The 17,832-nt window shown below is 42.5% G+C and overlaps 1 protein-coding gene across 6 annotated transcripts in view; it reads left to right on the top strand.

Annotated features, from left to right (window-relative positions):
• The first annotated feature begins 531 nt into the window (after positions 1-531).
• BICD1 (BICD cargo adaptor 1) overlaps positions 532-17,832 on the top strand; it is a 233,090-nt gene continuing 215,789 nt past the window's right edge. For all 6 annotated transcript variants that reach the window (XM_066368923.1, XM_066368928.1, XM_066368927.1 and 3 more), the window contains exon 1: positions 532-1,217. In XM_066368923.1, coding sequence (XP_066225020.1) covers positions 1,005-1,217 — 213 coding nt within the window. In that variant the 5' untranslated portion in view covers positions 532-1,004. The remainder of the gene's footprint in view (positions 1,218-17,832) is intronic.

Raw genomic sequence — 17,832 nt, forward strand, 5'->3', positions numbered from 1 at the left:
AAGCGGGCGCCTAGGGGCGCGTCTGGCAGGCTTTGCAATCACAGCGTTAGGATACCCGAAGCCTGGAAGAACTCTGGGAGCCCAGGGGGCGAGAAGGATGCACAAGCCCTGAGTGCATTAGTTACAGTTTTCTTTTCTTCGGGGATCGCGCCTAGTTCAGGCAGTTTACAGAGCTGGGGTTCCCGTAGCAGCGAGACAGGGGCGCCCATGCCACTGTCGGGGGCTTTGACGTCCACCGGAGCAAAAAACCCTAGGAGGAACCCCCGCCGCGGCGAGCGGGCCGGGCCGGGCGGGCGGGCTAGGGCGGAGGCTCCCTCCCTGGGCGTCCTTCCTCCTCCGGCTCCTCGGCCTCCGTCCCACGCGCCCCCCGGTGCAGTCGGCGGCGCGGCGGCCCTGCGCGCCCGGCGGGACGCGCCTCGGGATGTTTCCGTCTGACCCCTCCCGCCTCCCCCCCACCCCGCGCAGACTCCACCCGCCTCCCCGCCCCCTGCTCCGAGCCCCGACCAGGCGCGAGGGGAGGGAGCGGGCCGAGACTGCATCATTCCGCACCGGCTGCAGCACGGCCAGAGGGAGCAGGTGGAGCGAGCGAGCGGCACGCGAGCCGGAGCGCGGGGTCCGGGGAGACTGCAGTGACGCTGCCCGGGAGACATGGCGGCCGGGCCCCTCTGAATAAGCAGAATCCCGAGCCCCTCGCCGACCCGGCCGCCGCAGCCAGGGCCATGCCGCACGGCCGCTGACCGCACGCACCGGCCGGCCCAGAGGACACAGGCGGCGCCAGCGGCTGCCTCACCCCTGAGCCTCTCCCCTGTTTTCTCCATGTTGCGTTTCACGTCAGTTTCTCGGGTGGTGTAGCTGCTGCAAGAGGTGCAGTCGGGACATTGCTCTGCTCGTTCATCCAGCCACACTTTTCTTTACCATTTTCTCCCTTCCCTCCCCTTATCCCGCCTGCTTTGCATCCATCTCCCCCACCCTGTGACCCTCTCCTGCCTCCATCTACCGGGACTATGGCCGCAGAAGAGGTATTGCAGACTGTGGACCATTATAAGACTGAGATAGAGAGGCTGAGCAAGGAGCTCACAGAGACAACCCACGAGAAGATCCAGGCTGCTGAGTACGGGCTGGTGGTCCTGGAAGAGAAGCTGACCCTCAAGCAGCAGTATGACGAGCTGGAGGCAGAGTACGACAGCCTCAAACAGGAGCTGGAGCAGCTAAAAGAGGTGAGTTGCCTGTCACCTCTCTCCTCCTCGCCCCCCCCCCATCCCCACCTCCACCCCCACCCCAACGCCCGCTCATCATTTGTCAAGAAGTCGGAAAGGATGCTTTTGAAAGGATTGTTACTTCATTTTAGAGCCCTTTGTTGATAAGAGAAGATTGAAAGAACCCATTGTTTTCCTCACAAGAGAAAAATTGCCCAGGAAATGAATGCATAAACTGGAATTTGGGAGGCAGTGGCTGTGGGGGAGGGAGATCCCTAAGAGTCTTCAAGTCTCAGCACTCTAAGGCGACATTCAGCTGGGTTGGAATGTATAAAGCAAACTTCACAAAACTGCTGTTATTGCTAACCCAGGTTTCAGTGACAATCTCATAATTCACAAAAGGCGATAGGTAGGTAGATTTGTGTCGAGGGCCCACAATTTCAGGATGTAGAATCTATGACACCTCAGCCTTCTACTGAATGTAACCACCCCTTGATGAGAGAGGGAACTGTTAGAACTCCCCGCCAATCCCATTTGACAAAGGCTAGTCAATCTTCATTATCCTTGGATTTACTTATTCTTGTTCTCGGGCTGTGGCAGAAAAACAACCCTGCTGGGTGATTCCGCTGCCTCGATTTCACCTGAGCAAGGCAGGCTGGGCCGTGCACAAGTCTTGTAAGGTCACCCTGACCAGGGAAAATTGAACCTCCCCTACAAACGGTCTGAAGAATGATGTACATCAATTATATGGGTAGACGTGCACTTCAAATGGGGCTCTTCTGTTTGAAATGACTGTATTTACAAAACTAGAATATCACAAATGGACACTTGTCCTCTAGTCTTTTTTGGTATTTGGCTTCTTTTAAAGACTGGGTAATGTATTGGAAGAAGAAACTAATAAATGTTTTGATTTCATATCAACATTCACCAGAATATACATATTGTTGAAGGGACTCAGTCTGTTTTATCCCATTCCAGAGGCACTATGGGTAGCAGGTAACTGGTTATAAATTTAAATGTACACACCGCCTTTCTATGTGGTAAGTCTTTATTTTTAGGGGCATAGTGGCATTTTACATGTTAATTCTAGTTTTATATATAATGTCTAAAATGTTTTTCTTACAAGTATTCAAACAGTTATTTTGGGGGGGCATCTTGTTTCACGTTGTTACAGTTTAACAACTTGCCTTCTAATTTGGTACATAATATGGCAAGCATTTATACTTTAAGTACGTCTTATTTTTATTCTGATGCCTAAATGCCAAAAATAAATATATGGTAAAAATTCTACGTAGAAATCTGATATTTGTGTATCAGGCTGTATGTAAATTTCTGGTTCATGTTTCTCTTACCATATACATGTCAGTTCTTAGCAGCTGGACTTACTGGTATTTTCCAATTTAGATTAGGTCCTAGGTTGATATGTTTAAATTCAGTGATGCTAAACCTTGTGAAGTCAAGAAACAGGATGGTGATTGTAATTCTCAGAGATGTTTTGATGTTGTCTACACCTGTCATCTTCTCTTTGCCAAGAGAAGGAAGTGCGAATCAGGCAGTGTTAAGCCATCGCCTCCTTGGTAAGGAAAGGAGGTAGACTTGACTTAATGAAAAGGAGGATAACTATTACCTGCTTCCTGCTTGATTTGAAAATGCTTGTAGGGTTTTATTTCCCTGTGTCATTGTACTGACCATGCATAGTAAACCTTAATTCAATTGTTTTTAGCCTTTATTAGACCATGAGCTCTTAGGCAAGGAATCTGTCTTTACTTTGCTACCAAAGTCTTTAGCACAAAACCTAGCATAGTGTGAGTGTGCAATAAATATTTTATGAAAGAATAAATTTATACTGTAAGAAGATACTTTTATGAAGCATTCACTAGTCAATATTGGTTAATGTCAGAGAAAGACGAAGAAAAGTAGGAAGTGACTAGTATGAAAAAACTACCTGTATTACTTTCTTCAGCAATAGTGAGATAAATGATAAAACAGTGTTTTGTAGGAATAGTGTAACACTGGTTTCTTAATACAGAATAAAGCAATTAGCAATTTTCTGTTAAAATGTTGAGGCATATTTTGTTTTATATAACAGGAAGTGGATAAGAATTTATCAGGAGGATTTTTACCAAATGATACTTGTTTACATACAAATTTTGAGTTGCATTTAGCGTAAATCTAATTCAATTATAGGTTCCCAATGACTGGTTTATACAGTTCTACAAAAACATATTTTAGGGCAATAAATAATCAGTATACTTGATTATTTGATAGTGAGACCTGTTATTTTTATATTTTAATGTGATGTACTTTAGTTGGTAGTATTATTTAAATGAGCTAGGTCAGTTTCAATAATATTCCCTGTTTAAAAAGTAAATCCAAAATAATTGTGCAAACTAAGATATTTCAATGATGATAGCACATAGAACTCACTTTTGGAAAATATGCTTTGTGAGTGTCCTGATTTTGAAAAGGAAATTTTGCTCATTTTCAAGTGTATATAGCAAATGATGTTGTATGTCTATAAAGCCAAGTATAAAATAAATCTTTGGCTTGTTTCTAGGCTCTTTTAACAAATAAGATTCACTTAAAAATAATTGGCCCAGTTCATAGGAATGTCAACAGAAAATACTCTACTAAAGTCCCAAGTTGGACATTAGTCATTTGCAGTGTAGGAACATGGCTCAGTCTTTACAGGCCTCTTTGTTTTTGAGCGTCAGCACCCAGCAATGTATCTGCCCTCCTTCCCGAGCTATGTCCTGCTGTGACAGTAATGCAAGTGAGCAGTGTTGCCTGAAGATGCACAAAATCAAGATGATGAAGTCATTAATTTTTTTAGTCATGTCTTAGTCTGGATTGCTTTTTATCCTGCCTGATATTTAGGGCTCTGCCTTGTGCCTACATGACTGCTGTAATTCTACGCCCAAAAGGACACACTTCAAAGAAAAATACGAAAGATCTGAAAAAAGGGTGACTCCTCGCATCACCATGTTCTCCTTTTTATTATACTTGAGCAGCTGGACAAAGCAACATGTTGACTAGAATACTGGACTGTGGTTTGATTTCACAAGTAATGCTTGCTTTTCGATGATGTGAGGGGCACCCATGCCCAAGTATATCCTGGCTGATTTTATGTTTGGGATGTGTGTAAATCAATACTGTCCTTAGGCCAGAATAGTATTAGAGGAAGAATCATGATTCTAACATAGTTTGAAAATAAAAATATACGTGCATTTAAAAAATACAAACCTGTAGAATTTAACTTTAGAATTTTTTTAAAACTTAAAAATATAGTTGGAAACTTAAATGTAGCAAAGTTGAAAAAGAGCCCCTAAGAGAGGAATGATTCAGCATTTCTGGTAGCATTTTAGAAAACATATTCGCATGACAACTTGAGAAAAGTTTGGCAGCTGGGTTACAGCCGACTATGGACTAAGACTCTTCAACTCATTTTCTTGTGCCTTTTCCCAACCCTGATACCAAGGATAGACACCACCTGCCGAAAGCACTTTCTGGGCATTGAACAGCGTCTCCTGGAGCCAATCTTATGTTCTTTCTCAGGACCATAATGAAATCATTCAAGAAAGAAATATTTTACTTTGAGAGATTGTCAAATTAGGGATGTGATGAAAGCCATTTAATTACCTGGCTTCATCTTTAAAGAACTAATTTTTCCCCCCTCATATGCTTAGAAAGATTGTTAAATTATTTTATGTGTTTAAATTCTAATGATGAAATCATAAGGAGGTTAAAAAAAACCCCAAAATGATTTCCCCCCAATCTATGAATAAACAGAGAAAGTTAATACTTAATTTATTTACCTAAGTATTTTTTATTGTTTTTAAAGAAATGTTTATTCTATATGTTATCAAATGAAAACATCTAAACTGTATAAACATAAGCCTCGAGAAGCTGTAAACAACCTCAACAAAGAAACATAAGCACTTTCAATCCCATTTCTTTTTTCTGACCCAGTTGCTTTACCTTGCATCATCACTTCTTTTTCTTTTAATTCAACACTTCATCTCTGTGAAGTTGTTTTTCAGATACCACTTAGGAAGATGTTATAGTCTTTATTCGCATGCGCAATGTTTGCGTGAGCATGTGCAGCAGCTGTGGTTAAGGTTTTGTCAATTTCATGTGTACAAACGTTCTGCCCCATAATCCCCTTAAATATGCTTGCTCTTTATGGATATTGTTTTCTAAGCTGAAAATATGGTACTTACTTGCCTGTTGAAGTATTCAGATAGTAAAGAACTCCCTCACACATGAGGTTCTACCTATAAATATGGCTTCAAAGGAGAGGAGGGGACACGAGGAGATGCATAGTTTTACTATTAAGTAATTTATCATGTTAGGAAAGGAGGCATGTGAAGTCAGATGGCAGGAGGTGAAAGTGGGGACGGGGCAGTGGCCACATTTAGTCCTGGGAATGGGGAACCATTAACAGAAAGTGAAAGGAAACACTTAGTAACTGGTGCCTTATGTCTTATTTAATCTTCAAAGCAACTGAGAGGCTTACTGCCCATTTTTACAGATAAGAAAATAAAGCATTGGACTATGTACAAAGCTCCATTTAGGCCAGGGGTCTCAAACTCAACTCAGCATTAGGGCCGCAGAGCAAGATCACAGCCGTTCGGCGGGCCGCACTAGGTCTACAAAAGGCAACTGTTACGCAACACTTTTCTCACTGCAGTTGAAAACAAAAAAAAATCAGTACAAAATTGTTCGGCAGGCCGCGAGTTTGAGACCCCTGATTTAGGCACTTTGCATGTCTTATCTCTAATTCTTATAAAACCCTTTACAAGGTAGCCTGACCAGGTGGTGGTGCAGTGGATGGAGCGTAGAACTGGGACAAGGAGGACCCAGGTTTTGCCAGCTGGAGCGTGGGCTCATCTGGTTTGAGCAAAGCTCACCAGCTTGAGCCCAAGGTCACTGGCTCAAGCAAGGGGTCACTTGGTCTGCTGCAGCCCCCAGTCAAGGCACACATGAGAAAGCAAACAGTGAACAACTAAGGAGCCACAACGAAGAATTGATGCTTCTCATGTCTCTCCCTTCCTGTCTGTCTGTCCCTATCTGTCCCTCTCTCTATCTCTATCTCTGTCACAAAAACAAAAAATAAATAAAAACCTTTTACAAGGTAGATATTACTTGAATTATACAGAAGAGGAAAGTTCCTAGGTCTTAGAGAGGTTAAGGATTCTTCTCAAGACTGCAAAGCTAAGTGGTGAAAACCTGGTTTGGGAAGAAGCCCACCTTCTTGTCACTGTACCGTACTTACTGAGAGGGTGAAACCTCTTAGTCACAGTGCAGTTCAGAAGGTCCTGGTGTTGGTCCCAGAGGATGGATTGGAGCTGGGCCAGGGCGGCTGGGGTAGTGAAGAGGGAATAAACCTGGAGGTGTAGCATGGAACTCAGCGTTGAATGTAACTGGAAATGGAAAGTGAGGAAAAGAGGAGAGTTGAGAGTCTCAGGATGGATAGAAGGTGGATATACATTCACAAAGGAAGGTCCAATGGCCCGGAGCACTTTTAGAGAATAAAGTTGATGGCCAAGATATGTAATTCTTTTTAATTCATATTTTCTTTTAGGGGAGGCATAAGTTGCATGAGGAATTAAAATACTCAACTCTCCATAAACAAATGAATGATCTGTATAATTGGTTGCCCAAACCTAATTTCCAGAGTATGGAATATATGAACAATTTAACTCATTTTCACCAATTCAGATTGGATTCTGAGTTAGGAGATGTGCAAAGTAATAATCAAGGAACAAAGAAGCTGGGTTGGCACAGTGAGGACTTGAACTAGCCCTTGCTGACCTTTCTGGTTAGAGGGGCTGGGAGCGACCATACACCCTTCATTCATCCGTACTTGAAATTTCATTAGGACCTTGAAGGAGTTTTTTGTCATAAGAGTTTAGTTGCTCTTTAAAAATTATAGTTGTATAATTATGACAGTTTATGTCAACAACCCAAGTTAGATAAAATTATATACATTAACAGATTCCCCTTCCTCTCCTCCCAAATCTGTCTGCATTGCTCACTTTGGTAAGTGCAGTCAGTATTCTCTTGTGTTTTTTTTCTTCTTCTTCTTATTTATTTATTTATTTTTTTGTATTTTTCTGAAGCTGGAAATGGGGAGAGACAGTCAGACAGACTCCCGCATGCACCCGACCGGGATCCACCCGGCACGCCCACCAGGGGGCGACGCTCTGCCCACCAGGGGGCAATGCTCTACCCCTCCGGGGCGTCGCTCTGTTGCGACCAGAGCCAATCTAGCGCCTGGGACAGAGGCCAAGGAGCCATCCCCAGCGCCCGGCCATCTTTGCTCCAATGGAGCCTCAGCTGTGGGAGGGGAAGAGAGAGACAGAGAGGAAGGAGAGGGGGAGGGGTGGAGAAGCAGATGGGCGCTTCTACTGTGTGCCCTGACCGGAACCGAACCCGGGACTTCTGCACGCCAGGCCGATGCTCTACCACTGAGCCAACCGGCCAGGGCTCTCTTGTACATGTTTTAAATACCTTTAAACATGTGAATTCATATGTAGGGTGGTGGTTCTTGTTTCTTTGTTTTATTAAAGTGGGATTGTGCCATACATATTACTCTGCGATGTGGCATTTTTCATTTATTAGTATGTACTTTTAAAATGCAGTTATATCTAGGACAGGACTGTATTTTTAAGGCACTGATGTTTAAAGTGTGAAGAAAGTGGGGCTGATTAGGGAACAAAACCAGAGAGCTTCAGTGTGTGCGGGTGGAGGTGGGGGCGTGCAGGTAGGGCCCAGGTTCTGCCCTGACCATAGCTTGGGTGGAGACAGAGAAAACCAGTGTAGGCGTGTTTAGAAGAAATGGATGGAATTTGTCCCGTAGCAGACCTGTGTGATAATACCAAGGAAAAGGGAAAGTGTCGCTGAATGTTTTCTGGGTAAGTTAGCAGCCCTAGTCTTGTTGGCTGGAGGAGCTATGTGTATCAGCATAATAGATGGCTGGTTTCCATGGCCGGCAAGAACCCGTCCTGCATTGTAGCCACATCCTGTCCATACTGGGTTTTGGCAAGCAGCCAGGATGATTCAGGCAGTTGGGGCTCGTGACATCATCCCATCTTAGCGCTGGGATAGTTGAGTTTGAGTTTTGAGATAGCTGGTGAGGATCTTATTTGACATCTCAGATCAGCATGTTATGCAGGTGTTGGGGAGAAGAGGGTACAAGACAGAGAAATGTTTCACAGAAGTGTTCTTCCTAGATAATCTTTATGATTTTTATCAGCTCTGAACTTTTGTGATGCTGTTTTAAAGTAATGTAGTCTCCTTATTTATCTACCTGTCCTTTTCAGATTTATTCTACTTTTTTTTTTTTTTTTTTTTTTACAAAGTACAGATTACTTTTGCCTAATCGCAGTAGTTTTCACCCAGGCTTCAGGGACATGCATCAACTGTTTTCTGTATTTTTTCTCCTGTCCATTTCCACTTTGGTCACTCAGCTTCAGCCAGGAAGTGACACTTGCGTTCACACTTGTACTCTAGCCCTCCACAGTTTTGTTTTTTTCTAAACATTGATTGTTCTCTTCCCCCTTTGAACACAGGCCCGATCTCTTCCTTCTGGATTCACTGTACCTCTCTAATCAGGCCTATGCAGTTAGGGCACTGATCCATTGAGTTTGTTTTCATTGACATTTTTATACTTGGCTTCAAAAAGCAGAACAAAGCTCAGTGGGCCCTGGGGGGAGCCAGATTTTGGATCAAAACAAAGAACTATATAGCTTTCTAAGAATGGAATGAGGCAGTCCTCCTTAGGAAGTCATGAGTTCCCTGTCACCAAAAAAGTTAAAGGAGATTCTAGCCAGTCACTTGTGGGGAAAACTGGCTTGGAGGGTTAATGCTTGTTTTATGCTAGGTGCCCCTCCTAGTCTCAGTATTTTTTACCTTATTCTGGGTGTTCCAAGTATTTCCATATGTCTCTGCTTTTTATAGTCCCGTCCCCACCACCAAATCACAGTTTTTCTAACATGTTTAAAATTTTGTTTTCGTGTTTAGCGTTTCATAGTATTTAGGGATATTTAGAATGTTTCTAAACATTTATAATGTTTTCAAAGTGTAGAAGAAATTTATCCTCATTTTGATTTATGTTTCATTTGATGTTTTTCAAAAGAAAACGGATGCATAATAGAAAAATTTCAGATGACTACATCTGTAACTGTTGGCAAATTCAGTGAAACTATACATTTTTCTTTTATTTTTATTTATTTATTTTTTACAGGGACAGAGAGAGAGTCAGAGAGAGGGATAGACAAGGACAGACAGACAGGAAGGGAGAGAGATGAGAAGCATCAATCATCAGTTTTTCATTGTGACACCTTAGTTGTTCATAGATTGCTTTCTCATATGTGCCTTGACTGTGGGGCCTTCAGCAGACCGAGTAACTCTTTGCTCAAGCCAGCGACCTTGGGTCCAAGCTGGTGAGCTTTGCTCAAACCAGATGAGCCTGAGCTCAAGCTGGTGACCTCTGGGTCTCAAACCTGGGTCCTCCGCATCCCAGTCCACGCTCTATCTACTGCCTTACCACCTGGTCAGGCGAAACTGTACATTTTTAAGTTATGTGGTTGCATTGGGCAGCGGGGTTTACCGCCTGTGGAGTTTTTCTTTTTTTATGCTTCCAAAAGATGAACGTTTATTCTCAGAGACATCTCTTATTTGAGGAAGGTAACATTTTCATACCAGGAAACTGCAAACCCATTCTCCCCCAACCCCCTTTTGTTTACCTTCCATCTACAAATGGCCCCCCAGGCCCATCCAGCACCCACTTGCCATCCCCTCCTGGGGGGTGGCCTTTAGAGGTGCCAACCTGGACTGAATGGGCTTCACTTCTTTTCTGTCTCCCCCTCTCACAACCCCCTGGGTTGCGGAGTGGTCTCCAGGCTACCTCGACCTTCTCATACATCCACTTATTGATGGTTATTTATTCCACTAACGTACCTCCTCTGGTGCAGGACTCTAGACTAGACCATAACCCTCACCAATGGTGGGGTTTCCCATTCTGCTCTTCCAGCCCCCTGATCTGTAGCAGAACCTTTGTTTTCATACTCGTGCCACCCGTGATCATATACTTTGTCATTTACACATAGTCCTTTTATAATCTGCATCATTAGTTCTTTACATTATACATCAGTCTGAATTTTCCTTTTTGCTGTAGATTGCCCATTTGTAATGCCCATGGCCAAGGCCAAGGAGGTCTACATTGGATTTGGGCAGATGGTAGAGGAACTGTGGAACCAGAAAGTATTGGACCATTTCTGTTTAATAGTGTCTCCCAATGGCTGCTGAACACACAGGCAGGGAAAACTGCTTCTCAGGCAAAGAACCAGCAAAATGGCCCCTCTCAGTGGCAGGCAGGCAACCCGCCATCCGCAGACCTCCTGAGTGCAAGCGCCCATAGCCTTATATAGGACACACACACACACACACACACAGCGCTGCACTTACACACCAATCAGGCAAAGTGCTTGAAGCCGGTAAGCCAGCGAGCAAGCCTAACACAGCTGCTTCCCCATACCATTACTTCTTGCTCTGTTTCATTTATTCATTCAAAAGTTTGTATTTAGTAGTTACTATGTTTGGTACTATGCCATTTGTTGTAGATATAATTATTGAACAAGACAGACAAGATGGAGCTGTGTGAATGGCTTACATTTAGACCAGGGGGACAGTCAGTGTAAGGCTGATGGCCAGGGCCAGGCAAGTTCACGTTGGATTCGGGCCGACGGTAAAGGAACTGTGGAGCTGGAGGATGGTGGGCCATTCAAGTTATTAGAGTCTTGCAACGGTGGACGAGCAGGCAGACAGGAAAACCCGCTTCTCTCTCCCCAGGACTGATGAGGAAACAGGCTGGGGTGAAACCCCTTCTTGGGCAAACAATAGCAAAACATGGCCCCTCCCAATGGCTGTGGCAATCTACAATCTACAATCTGCCACCCTGAGGGCAAGCACCTGCAGCCTTATATAGACTGTTCCCACGTGGTGCTGCCCCGTGCTCATGCACTGATCAGGCAAAGTACAAGCGAGCAAACCTAACACACTTGTTTGCCCAGCAGTCAGCAAGCACGCACACTCTTGTGAAGTGAGAATTCCCTGGTGAAGAGATTGGGACAGGCTGGGGAAGGCATAGTCAGAATATACCTCTCCCTGTAGGTGACATTTGAGCTTGGACCCAAATGTTGAGAGGAGCCAGCCCTGTGGAGATTGGAGGAAGTAATTTTTAGGAAGAGGAACAGTGCAAAGATCTCAGAACTCTGTAGTTGTTAGGATAATGATGGGTCATCATCCCCTGTAAAAGTAACCATTTATATTTGAGAAATGACCATCTATAACATAGTAATTGACTTTGGAGTTTTTGAATAAGGTTTTGTGTCTCAACACTGGAAACGTTTGAGTGGAGCCTCCATACACCCTTAGGGCTTCTTTTGGAATGGGTGGAGCAGACCAGTGGCTTTCAATACAGACTACTTAAGGATCACCTGGGTAATTTATAAAACTACTGCTGCCTGTGCCCTAGTCTGTGGCAGTTCAATCAGAGTCAGAGTCACTGGGGATGGAGCTGGGGCTTCAGTATATTAAGCCCTCTCCCCTCATAGGTGCAGCCAGGGCGGAGACTGTCTCTCCTGGACGTGGGCAACTGTAGGAGTCAGTAACTCCGCAGCGATAGAAGTGTTTGGTAAGAAAAGCTGAGAAGTTATGAGCTAATATGTAAGCATTAATTGCACAGTCTCAGAAGACTCTGTAATGCCTTTCAGAAAATTAACAAATATCATCAAAAATTGCATTAAGCTGTTAAGATGTATGTTAAATTATACTGTGTTTATTTCATCTTTGGGGTTGTTTAAAGTTTTTTTTTAAAGTTATATGTCTCCTTTTTTCTGTTTATCTTTTTAAAATTTTATTTATTGACTTCAGAAAGAGGGAAAGGGGGTGAGAGAGGAGAAACAGTGATTTGTTGTTCCATTTATTTACGCGTTCATTGGTTAATTCCTGTATGTGCCCTGACCGGGAATCGAAACTGCAACCTTGGCATATCCAGATGATGCTCTAACCCACTGAGCCACCCAGCCAGGGCTGTTGTGTCTGTTTTGTTTTCCTGTTTCATTTGCAGTTGTTTATGCTAGCTTTATAAGTTTAGAATTAGAATACTAAAAAAGAATTGCTTCAATGGATTGATCTTGAACTTCTGGGATTATTTCCCATTGTTGTTTTGGTTATACATGCTTACTATTTTCAAACATTTTATGGAGAAAAAGCACTACTGTAAAATGTAATATTTAACGGATATGTTTTTATCTTTAAATTTGGAACCGAGAATAAGAAACCTGTTTACATTTACGGGAAGTTCACAATAACAATAGCAATTTCCTTAAGAATGTTTTGTTGCAGTTGGCGTGGGTCTGTAATAGAAGGTTCAGAATGATGGGTCTTTGTTTTTCTCTTGCTTACTGCAGACTAATGTGGAATCAAATGCCACTGCTGAAGAGCCCTTAGCCATCAATTTTTGAAACTGAAAGAGGTTTATATTATACTGTGGGTGTGCCTTCTTGATAACCATCACTGATCGCCATTTCTAGATGGTGTTAGGAGTTTTTTCGAAGTTGACCTTGGTGTGAGGTGACTAGATGGAGATTGGGTGGGTTTAGTCTTGTACATGACTTCTTTTTGTTGAGCTGAAGATACTATAATCTTGCAGATTATCTCTTTGGCCATTTCCAGCCCCTTTAATTCACAATTTGGCTTTCTTTCTGCTAATGCTGGTTTGTGTACAGAGCTTTTAAGCACAAAATCTCCAGAAAATATAACTAGGAAGGAAAAGCAATAATTAGAAGGAAAAAAGGCAATAATATAATGTATGTATTTGAGGTTACTTATTTATTTTTTGTATTTTTCTGAAGTGAGAAGTGGGGAGGCAGAGAGACAGACTCCCTCATGCGCCCAACCGGGATCCCCCTGGCATGCCCACCCGGGGGCACTGCTCTGCCTATCTGGGGTGTTGCTCCGTTGCAGCTGGAGCCATTCTAGTGCCTGAGGCGGAGGCCATGCAGCCATGCTCAGCGCCAGGGCCAACTTTGCTCCAATGGAGCCTTGGCTGTGGGAGGGGAAGAGAGAGATTGAGAGGAAGGAGAGGGGGAGGGGTGGAGAAGCAGATGAGCGTTTCTCCTGTGTGCCCTGGCCAGGAATCGAACCCAGGACTTCCACAAGCTGGGTCAACGCTCTACCACTGAGCCAACTGTCCAGGGCCATAATGTATGTATTTGAAAACCAATTATAAATACCTTTTGAATTTTGAAAACCATTTGTAAATACATTTTCACTCTTTGGATTAGTATATTTTCTTCTTCTTTTCCAAGTGGGAGGAAAGGAGAGAGACAGACTCCTGCATGTTCCTTAACAGGGATCTTCCCAGCAACCCTTGTCTGGGGCCAATCCTCTGCCTATCTGGGGTGGCTTACAACCAAGCTATTTTTAGCACCTGAGGCAGAGGCTCCACAGAGCCATCTTCAGCACCTGGGGTGATTTGCTCAAGCCAATTAAGCCATGGTGGGGGGAGGGGAGAAGCAGATGGTCGCTTCTCCTGTGTGCCCTGACTGGGAATTGAACCCAAGACATCCACATGCTGGGCTAATGCTCTACCACTGAGCTGACTGACCAGGGCCTAGATGATTTTTTTAAATTGATAGATTCTTAATTAGTGTTAGCAATTCAGAATTAACTATGGTTTAATGATCTGGTTCTACACAATGAGAAGATTCCCTTTTTGTTAATATTTTAATAATTTAGAACTAGAACCTTTTATTAAAAGAGTTCTTGGTCCTGTATCTTAATCACTCTAGTTTTTTCCAATCAAATTTTAGTGCTTTTTTTTTTTTTTTTCATTTAATGAAATAAATAATTTGCCTTTGCAAGTCACATTGAAGTGTTTGGGATAGTATGAGCTACCATTTGCTAAAATTTAGACCAGAGCTTCAAACCTACAATTACATTTTTAGACAACGGTCACAGTAAGACATGTCAGGAAAGGCAACAGAAAGAACTCTAGACCACTGAGATTTTGGTCATCATTGATCAATTCCAAGTGAAAGAAAGATTTTATATATATATATATATATATATATATAATATTTTTTTTACAGAGGCAGAGATAGACAGGGACAGACAGACAGGAATGGAGAGAGATGAGAAGCATCAATCATCAGTTTCTCGTTGCGCGTTGCGACTTCTTAGTTGTTCATTGATTGCTTTCTCACATGCGCCTTGACCGCGGGCCTTCTGCAGACCGAGTAACCCCCTGCTGGAGCCAGCGACCTTGGGTCTAAGCTGGTGAGCTCTTTGCTCAAGCCAGATGAGCCCGCGCTCAAGCTGGTGACCTCGGGGTCTCGAACCTGGGTCCTTCCGCATCCCAGTCCGACGCTCTATCCACTGCACCACCACCTGGTCAGGCCCAAGTGAAATATATTTTAAGTTGCACTTTAATTTGTGATACCAGTGTGACTAGAAATTTAAAAGGTGGACACTAGAGTGAATACTGTGAACATAAAGCTACATAATGATTCATTCATTCTTTCCTTCACTAGGATACATTTAGCGCCTCCGGTGTGTTAGGCACAGGTCTGGACACTGAAGACACAGCAGAGAACAAGCCAGACAGAAATCTCCATGCTCATGAGGCTCACATTCTGCATGGGTGGGGGACTTGGCAGGGGTTGGTGAGGAAGAGAGACAATAAACAGATTGAATAAGCAAACTAGAATGTTAGATGGTCCTACACTGTAGAGAGGAAGATGAGCTGGGAGGAGGGAGATGGCTTGTGGCATGGGGAAGGGTGGCTATTTTCAGTAGTAGTCAGCCGATGCTTCCTTGAGTGGGACTAAAACGAGGCTGCGGGGCTGGAGAGGATTCAGTGAGGGGCTGAATGGGAAATGAGGGCAGAGAGGAAGGGGTGTCAAATGATGGAGCAGCTTCTAGTTGTCACCAGAACTTTGGCTTTTGCTCTGAGCAAGGTGGGAAACTTTTGGAGGATTTTGAGCAAAGGAGTCACAGTGTTCTGCACTTTTTTCCCCATTGAGATAACCTGTATATACATTTAAGCAAGACTGTAACCTCCTAAGGGAAAAGGAGTTTAAGTTAACCTGGTAGCTCTTGAGATACGTTATAAATTCTTTCACCCTCCTATCCCTCCAATCCTCACCCCTACCTTTAGCCCCTACCCGTCTCCAATAACAGGAGTTTAACAGATGTTGATGGTATTGCATTGATTTGGGCTAGGAAAAAAGACAAGGTTATTAAGATAGCCAGCTATTTTGAAGAGTTTGGAATCAACTACTTGTTTTTAAAATAACCGTTTTGACTAATTAAACCAGTTAGTGAAAGGAACTGTGCTGACGTGCCTGGTTTCTTGTACCTGAATCTTTACCTCACTTTCATCCACTCCCTGTTCCTTTTTCTGGACCATAAGAGCCAGTCTGAGGTGACATAGGGACAGTCTCAACATCGTGCTACAGTTCACTGTTATGGTTATGGTTTTAGTTCACAAGGGACTGGAATCAATGCTGGTCATTCATTCATTCTTTCATTTATGTATTGAATATTTATAGAGCATCAATGATATGCCAAGCTTTATGCTGGGTATCCAAAAATGAAGAAGACATAGTCTTTATTTATACACTTGATCTTAGCCAGAAGGCCAAGAAACGATTGACAGAGTCTTTTTTTTTTTTTAAGTTACTTATTTACTGTTGGAGGCAACAGACATGAATAAATGTGATTACAATGTTTTATTTTTTTTGAAAGAGTATAGACTTTTGAGTCAGAATGCACTGTATTTCAATCTGTTTAGTAAGTAGCTATGTGATTTTAGGCTAGTACTTGAACTCTATGCACCTCATTTTTTTGTAAATGGATAAAGATTGTAACTATGGGTGTTTAAGAAAAATTCATGTAAAGCAATTAATACAGTCCTTGATACAAAGTAAGCACCTGATAAATGATGGATGTGATGGTGATAATGATAATTAATACAGTGATACCTCGGTTTTTGTCGACAATTCATCCGAAAACAATTGATGGAATCTGAAACCAATGAAAACCAAGGCAGTTATTTCCATATGAATCAATGTAAATCCAATTAATTCGTTTTAGACACTCCAAAATACATACCAAAAACGCATTTTATAGAGAATAAATGTAGTGTTTAATACTAAAAACAGTAAGTAATTAGTATAAAATTAATGTAAAAGACTAATGTAAAGAATAAATGGAAACTTTCTTTGGTCCCATGATGGAGCTAAAAGGAAAGGGTTAACTTATTAGCAAGGGAAACACTTAACAGGGACAATGAGATTTGAGCACATGTGTAATTTTATCTTATGTGCATTACATACATTTTGAAACTGAAAAACGCAAAATAAACACATTACACCGATTACTGAATACGCAGTAATCACTTATATGTATTATACAGTATTAGCACTTGCAATCAATAAAAAAAGCACAAGAACATTGGAAAGCAATGGAATTGTTTGGCTAGACATGCAGGGTCATGTTCACACAAAGAGAAACACCACCACACTGAGCAGGAGAACGCGTGGGCCGCCCTTTGTTTTCGCAAAACACGTGGGCACGCTGACAAAATTCGAGGCAACCAAGAAAACCGAGACAAATTTTTCTCAGAAAAAATTAATGAAAACCAAAAGTGACGATAACTGAAGTCAACGAAAACTGAGGCATTACTGTAATAACAGTAAAATAATAATGTATTGTGCTTGACAGGGCACCAAAGCTCCTATAAGTCAACTGAAAACAACAATAATACAGTAGGAAAAAGACAAAGACGGTAACTAGACCAAATGAAGAGGCTGTGTAGATAATCAATAAACATTTTTAAAATGCTCAGTCTTAGTAGTCAGTGAATGCAAATTGTAATTAGTTTCCAATTTTTAAAAAACAAATCAATTTACAAAAATCTTAAATACTGATAATATGCAGTGTTGGAAAGTTTGTTGAAATGTAGCATTCTCACTCAGGTTTGTGGGAGTGTGAATTCGTATGAGCTTTGAGACTGTGATCTGTATCAAGACAAAATATACAACATGCTTGGGCCCAACAATCTCATACAAACCATAGTTAATTATGCCAGTCCCCAAATTCTTCTTGTCAAAGAAAAGTACTTTTTAGCATTGACTATCTAATCTACACCCTATGTAAGCATAAATCATATATGTCTGGAACATAAAAAGAATCAAATTGTACTCATTCTTCTTTTAACAAATCTTTTTTGTTAAATTGATTTTAGAGAGAGAGGGAGAAAGAGACAGAAACATTGATTTATTGTTCCAGCCATTTGTGCATCTGCTACTTGATTCCTTTTTCCCCCCCTTTAAATGTTTATTTTATTGATTTTAGAGGGAGAGGAAGAGAGAGTGAAACCGGAACATGGACCATTTCTGTATCTGCCCTGATGGGGGTGGGGGCATGGGGGGGTGGATTGAACTGGCACCCTCTGTGCTTCCTGACGATGCTCTAATCAGCGATGCTCTAACTGACCCAGCTGTCTATCCAGGGCCCACTGCTTGATTCTCCTATGTGCCCTGACTAGGGATCCGACTTGCAA

Source organism: Saccopteryx leptura, chromosome 2 (genome assembly GCF_036850995.1).
Source record: "Saccopteryx leptura isolate mSacLep1 chromosome 2, mSacLep1_pri_phased_curated, whole genome shotgun sequence".
NCBI classification, from domain to species: Eukaryota; Metazoa; Chordata; class Mammalia; order Chiroptera; family Emballonuridae; genus Saccopteryx; species Saccopteryx leptura.